At 30.5% G+C, this 7,486-nt stretch overlaps 1 protein-coding gene across 1 annotated transcript; it reads right to left on the bottom strand.

The window, feature by feature from the left end:
• Positions 1-6,035: 6,035 nt before the first annotated feature.
• LOC133188814 (uncharacterized) lies at positions 6,036-7,111 on the bottom strand. Its single transcript, XM_061324298.1, has 2 exons — positions 6,898-7,111; positions 6,036-6,790 (listed from the first exon to the last, which is right to left on the bottom strand). The coding sequence occupies exons 1-2, from the start codon at positions 6,932-6,934 to the stop codon at positions 6,495-6,497; spliced, it is 333 nt and encodes a 110-aa protein (XP_061180282.1). The 5' UTR covers positions 6,935-7,111; the 3' UTR covers positions 6,036-6,494.
• Positions 7,112-7,486: the final 375 nt, after the last annotated feature.

The raw sequence follows: 7,486 nt of genomic DNA, 5'->3' as shown, positions 1-7,486 counted from the left end.
ACGAAATCTCAAAAAAGTTTCATTTTTGGTTATCCAAGAAAGTTTAAAGGCTCAAATCAAAACATCAATAAGTGATAACGAATAAGAACTTTAATTTTTTTTTCTATTATTACGTTTAAGATCAAGATAATTCGCCAATTTTTGAAGTAATTACACCTAACACCAGTAAATAAATGTTGAACATGTATGTCTTTCATTACCTTTCATTTATGGCGAAACAGGAACATTTTACTGATTAAAATAAGTTCAGAAAACTTTAGCACATCTTATTTTCAAGTTATTTTAAAAATTCATAAATCAGAACCTAGCTGTTCTTATTGATTTTGATTAGATTATTTTATATGCATCTCTGAGTAAGGTCATGAATTGTGGTTTGACAATGTTATTTATTAAGAATCGAATTATACATAAGACATAAATAGTTTAATCTTTTCGACCTCCCTGCCAATCCTAATGACTGCTTTCTAAGTTATCAACGCCCCCTAGAGGTACTTTCTAAGTTATCAACGCCCCCTACAGGTCAAATGTGACAAACGACCGAAGATATATACATATAAGTATGATAACTGTATTTATTTATAAATATAAATAAACATCATCTGTCTTTAGAAGACTGGGCACAAATGTCCATATCACTTCCTTCTGAAGTATTTTTCCTACTAATTCACTTCATTCAATAATAATAAAAAAAATGATAATAATAAAACAGCATGTTTGTCTTGGAACGATAAATTACCAAAATTAATACGTTAGTAATAATGCAACTATTATCAAACTTTGTTTTGAAACTTATAGCAAGTTTGAGACTAAAAAGGCAAATACAATCTTGATATATAGTGCTTGATTCCAAAGAACATTTTTGTCCACGATCTGTCTGTATAAAAACAATAAATTTAACAATTATTTTCCGAGATTCAATTTTCTTTCTATTTAGATTTTACCACTTTAAAATCAGCAGGCTTAATTTTGGTTATATTAGGTCAAAGCTGCATAATCATATTTAGTTATCAAAGGTTTGCTGTTACTTCACCAATGCTGAGTGGATGCATGTTTTATTGTATCAAATTACAGTAAAGCATTTGTTACATTAAAAGTTCAAACTTCCTCATATTAAGTTAAACTTATCTATAACAGACTGTTATTATAGATAAGTTTAACTTGATTAGGTTTTAACTTTAAATAGAACACGTTAGTAATATCAGTAAAATTCAAATTTTTAAAAGATGGATTTTTTGCAGTAATTATGCTTTACGCTTTTCAAGTCCTAAGCTTGGTCATCAAGAATCAGCAATCGCCAAAATATCAATCTCCAATCTGAAAGCTTACAGAAACAAATGGCAACAATTAAAAATTTATGATATTAAATATAATATTGCATAGTCTTTTAACTTTTTGAGGTAACATAAAAAAAAGATAGCTTCATTTATATTCCCATTACTTTTTGCATTACATTTTCAATTTCTTTTAATTTCTTTTACTCTCTTTCTAGCATGTATATAGAGGATATTCAAAGTTTTGTAGCTGAATATGGAATTTATTTCACGAGTGGGACAGGATTTTTAAAAATATTTTCACGCGTGTGAAGCACGAGTGAAAATATGAAAAAAAATCCTGTTTCACGAGTGAAATAAATTCCATATTCATCTACAAAACATTGAATTTTCTGTTTATTACATTTTCTTAGATTTTCCCTTTGCCTAGAACTGTCTTTTCGTTGCACAGTGTCATAGGCTGTGACGTCATGGTTTGAGACACAAACCTCGCGAGATTGAAAAACGTTGTAAACATGGATTTTTAACGACATATTTGGAAATACTTTGGCAGTATAACTATTAGTCTTTGTCGGAATGGCTCATTAACTCTATCTTATAACAGGCCTGGATTTTTTTTTTAAAAACACTCTTTGTGAAGGGAAGGAAAATAGTAAGTTTTGCTGCACTTCTGATATTCTCACACTGTGAGAATACCATTTTGATATCCTTTCACACTGTGCCAGAATATCACTTTTATTCAGTAAATAAATTACAGTATTTCATGTTGAAATGTAATAAACAGTGTTCTTTAAAAATATATCAATTGACGATAAATGAACTGATAGTCTGGGGGAAAACGGAGATGGTCCTCCAGTTTGTCTCGCTCTCTGCAAAAATATTTCTTTCTCAAATTGGTTCAAATTTCAAAACTTGATTAACATTCATTAGATTTAGTTTTGAAGGGGTGGAGTGCATGTTTATGAATTTCAAAATAGTTGCACAAGTTTTGCATTTCTGTTTTTGAAAAACCCAAAAGTAATGGTAATGGTAATGCATTACTTTACTTAAGTAATGGTAATTACTTAATGATAATGCATTACTTTAAGAAATTAGAATAATGGTAATGATAATTTAATGGCCAAACTGGTAATGTAATGCATTACTTTACAATGTAATTCGCCCCAAGCCTAGCCCCAGGATCATGAAACAGACTTAGACTTAAGTCAAATTTTCAATCGCCTGTAAAATGTTTATTAATTATTGAATTATTCTCTAGATTTGCAGATAACAACACTTTTGTAAAACAATATTTAAAAATATTTAAATTTGGTCTACTTGACTTCTACATCATCTTAGTAAAGCATAAAGATTTTGACTTAAGCTTAAGGAGGTTCGATCCTGAGCTTTTGCGCAGATTTTGGTCTGGACCTTTATTTGTAAAATTCTGCATCATTTTTAAGTTCAAACATTAAATCTGGATTCTACAATGTAAATTAAACTATATCCAATGAAAAAACCGCAATTAAATTCCATTCAGATAGGATTTAGCCAGGAACTATATTTTGATGGCGGAAGGTCTTTTAGGAGAAATTGATCAATTTTTCCCTTTTGAAATATAAACAGTACTGTTAAGTTTAGATTCCTATTTTTCCATGCTGGTTGCACACAGAGCTGTTTTTTGCAGTGAAATGTTTTATGCTGGTTCTAAAATATCTATTAAATTATTTCTTATGAATTCTTTCATTATATTGTGACAAATATAGTTAATATATTCTGAAAGTCCAGGAAAAGATTTAGCCAATTTTAACATAAAATTAATACTTTTTTAGCAATATCTAAAAATTTACATCATAGACCCCCACTTTTGCTTTTCTTTTCTGAATATATAAGATAACTTTGATCAATCTGCCTAAATTCAGCAAAAGTTTAAGACTTTAAAATAATTTTCCTGCTTGTTAAATTTCTAATGTCAGAAAAATCACATTTTTGAGTGCAAAAAGGTCAAATAATTGATTATGCAATGCAATTTGAAACTTTTTCTTAATCACAATTTTAAAGTGTATTTTATTTTAAATATACGAATAATTTATTTTGTCCCATGATTTATTTGGATAAAATCATTGGAAGGAAAACGTCAAAGATGTAATTTTTGATTAAGACACAAATTTCAGTGCAAAAGGTCATATTAAATGTTCTGTAGCGCCAAAAGAAGCATATTGACCCCCAGTTTTGGTTTTGATTTTTAACTAAGCTATGTATGTAGAAACTAAAAATATACTTGACAAAAAAAGTTTAAGACTTTAAATATCAGGATCCAACCTCGTTAAGATGCTTCATGAACCCGGGGCCTGGTGTTAAGTAATTGTAAACCTATATTATGAAAAAAAGTAATGAATGCTTGCAGTTATGTCCTGTTCAATTTTTAAACGAGAAACCCTATTTGATTTATGTAAGTTAACTTGGTCTCATATAGCTAAACATAAAATTTCTTGTCCTCTCTTCATTTAGTTCATTGTTAACTGTCAGACTGAGAACAATAATGGTCATTGGAATTTAACAAAACCAGGAAGTCTGTGTTTGTTTTTGATCCTTATTAAATTGCAGTATGATGGAATGAAGGAAAAATTAAAAAAAAAACGTTTATTTTTGTAGCAATTCACCGATAAGGTAGATTTTGCCCAAATGAAAGATGAAAATACAGAAACATTGCTTTAACATAATCGGTATCGTCATTCCTAAAGACATTACTCATATAAGATGGACTGCACAGACCTATAATAACAGTTTGCAAGAGTTTAACTGCCACAGTGGAGTTAAATTTAACTAGTATCGTATTCCTAGCTTTCTCAAGGCATAAAGTGGGACGTCGGCCATTTTCTTCATTCTATCGAAACTTCCTCAGAGTCTGAATTTGCACTAGGTGACAAAAGTCAAGTATGTTAAGGTCATTGTATAACCGTGTAGCAAACTGTGGGTCAATTTCTGTGTAAATGCTTTGATAACAACTCTTTATCACCCAACAATCGCAGAATCTATACTACTTCGGAACAAGGTAGGCAATCAGGACCCGGTATCCTAGAGATTTCAGAATCTGTCTTGGTGTCTTAGTAAATAATTGATGTAGAAAGAACATTTTCTGAACACTAAAAATCCGAAGCTTGCGCTGGAATTAGGACAACTATGATTACAATGACTTCAGTCTGTTTATTTATTAGAACGCCAAATTTATATAAACTCAAATTATTGAATATATCTCTAATTATTTATACAATTCGACAATGCATTCAACTCACTGGATTTAACATTTCAATTTAAGATCATTTCTTAAAATAATTAATGATATCGTCCATTCTGAATTATTGCACGCATTAATTTGCTGAAGTATGTGTGCAATAATTGAATTGTTGGTATCTTCAAATTAATTGACGATATCATTAATTGGATTCATACTCGCAACAATTCAATTGAAGAAAACAATGATTTAATGAATGTGCGGAACAATTGAATTATTGCTCACTTCAATTGAATAATTGATTATCATTCTTTTAGAGAGAACAACTATTTTATAAATCAGTGATGTCTCCAATCCAACATGTTCATAATTCAAATGATGATGTCTTTAATTTGATTGAATTATTGTTCTCTATAAAAGAATTGATGCCAGCATTAATATTCTTAATAAACTATTTTAAAATGATCTAAATTAAATTGAATTAAAATTAAATTGAGCGGTTCAATATATATATATATATATATATATATATATATATATATATATATATATATATATATATATATATATAGGCACCCAGGACAGAATTTAAAAGTTCCAGACCTTATCTATTTGGTTACACCCCTATCTGTACAAAAAGCAAGTACCGGGGTCAGCAAAAGGTGGTTTAGAATTATCATTTTGTATATGTACTGTAAAACTTCTTTTTAAAATAATTAACTAGCAGTTTACACAATACATTTTACCTCATTTCGGTATTGAATAGCCATCTGAATATACATATATTAGCTATCTTCAATTGGTGTGAAAAAGCAGCTGAACAAACAATTCTATTTTGTTTGGGTATGCATGCACTTTACGATTCACGAGGAAGAGATAAGCAAGATATAACGGTATTTTCCCGTTCCAAGATGCCATTTCACAAACTGTTCTGATAAGATAAAATTTAGATGTCGTGTTACATGTATACGAGTCTTTTTTCCCGTTTTACGTTAACATAATTAAGATTTTTGATAAAGGAATTTCCCTTGAAATTATTTTCAATTTTGTTGGACGCCTACATCATTCTTCTGCCATCAAACATAAGTTGCATGTTAGCATAAATAAACTTCTTAATTATTTACATTTACACAGTAGTCTTGCAACGGTTTATTTGTTGTCCTCCAACTTTTGAAAATACGTTGATAATGCTATGGCAGTCTTTCATAAACTGTCTGTTTGCCCCCGACCGACCGACCTACTGATTAAAAATGGTCCGACTGAAAACTTTTTAAATCTCTAGGAATTTTTTAAAATTCATCCCCGGATTTATAAAGTAGTTTAATTTTTTACTCTCAAGTATTTGATCTCTAGGAGGCTTATCTATACAAACCCATAATAATAAATAATTCAATGTTGAATGTGACACAGTTAAAACCTTCAATTTCAATAGATTTTTAAAATTTTTTTTAAAATTAAGCATTTATGTTGAAGAAAAATAAAGAATTTCTCTTTCACACCTACCCAATTTTTTTTTAAAGACAATTCGTTTTTATTTTATTAACAGGTCATTTAATAATGAAAAAATAATATTGACACAGTAAAATTCATTTTCAAAAAACTGAAAAGAAATTATCTAATTATCATCACCAACAAAAATCAACCACTGTCTCCCTCATTATTTAATGTCCACAAACAATTAGGTGAAGATGAATACAGTTTATCTCAAGTCTCGGTAATTCTCGACTTAATCAGTGATCGGCTGAAAACTTCGGCAAGCAGTGTACAAACGTTCCTTAGGTTTGGAAAGTTGATCTTGGACTGTTTATTGCAATGTCCGGCTGTGATATATCTTTGGGACGATTAATACGGCTTAGAATTGGTTACTTCGCAAAAATAAGAAAACTTTTCCTGAAAATTTTTCATAACTTTCTCCCGTTAATATGTTCTTGGCAGATGTAAATGACAAATTTCCTAGGACGAATTGAAAGGAAAATTATGCTCTCAAACTCTTCGACGGGGATATGTCCCTACACCCATGTACCCAAATCCCTATCAGCATCACCTTCTTGATTATGTCGACCCGGCCACAAACTAACAAGTTTGTTTTTAATAAGCTCAAAGGCAGACATGGCCATTACCCCAACGCAACGAGGAATCCTTAAGATAATATCTAGAATTCCTCTACCGACAATTGTGGCTGGTTGATTTTTGGGTTGTACTTTTGGTTCTTCTAGACTAGCACTTTCATAGTTGGTGTGTTGTGCTATTAGATTCAACAGCGTCTTCAGCTGCCTTGCATCATCGTCTGTCCAAATACTATCCTCTGGAGAAATACAAACACAATGTACATTTATTATACTTTATGATTCTAAATTTGCAACCAACATTGGTCTTCTATTATTTATTTATTATTATTTGTGAAATTAATACCCTTTGGTCTTGTGAATGGAACAACATCAAACGCCATTTCCGTGTTCCATGGTGCAAGGAATTTTCCGTTATGTTCACCAAGGATGGCAATCCTGTTGTGGGTTTCCTCCCACCGGTAGGGAGTAAGGTTTGGCCGCTGGAGAACCACCCATTTCCAAACGAATGTAGAATTTGCTGGTAGGTGGATCCCAGCGACCCATTTGCCAGATTCCTTCAAATGCTGATCTAAAGCAAATACATTAACAAAAACGCATTATTAATTTTGTAATCAATAATAGTTGTTGATAAACCCTTTTCTCTCTATGTCATAGAACCTTAAGGATTAGGGTAAGGGGAATGTTTCAATAAGCAAAATGTATAAAAATTCCTCACCGCAAGTTATTTTTCTTAGAATTTTCGGTTAAAATCCACTTGCATTCCAATCAAAATAGCCATATTACATTACTATATCAGTAAAGAATATTTTGCATTCAGCATATGTATTTTTTTTTTAAATTTTGAATTAACTTAGTCATGTTAGTAGGTTTAAGAAATTGACAACATAATGTAAGCGTTCTTGTAATACACTTTGACAATTCTTTGCTTGGAG

The sequence above is a fragment of the Saccostrea echinata genome, unplaced genomic scaffold, assembly GCF_033153115.1.
Source record: "Saccostrea echinata isolate AGI-Se365-2 ecotype Australia unplaced genomic scaffold, CSIRO_AGI_Sech_v1 ptg000016l, whole genome shotgun sequence".
In the NCBI taxonomy this organism is placed as follows: domain Eukaryota; kingdom Metazoa; phylum Mollusca; class Bivalvia; order Ostreida; family Ostreidae; genus Saccostrea; species Saccostrea echinata.
The sequence above is the reverse complement of the archived record's forward strand: the minus strand, read 5'-3'. Positions and strand labels throughout refer to the sequence as shown.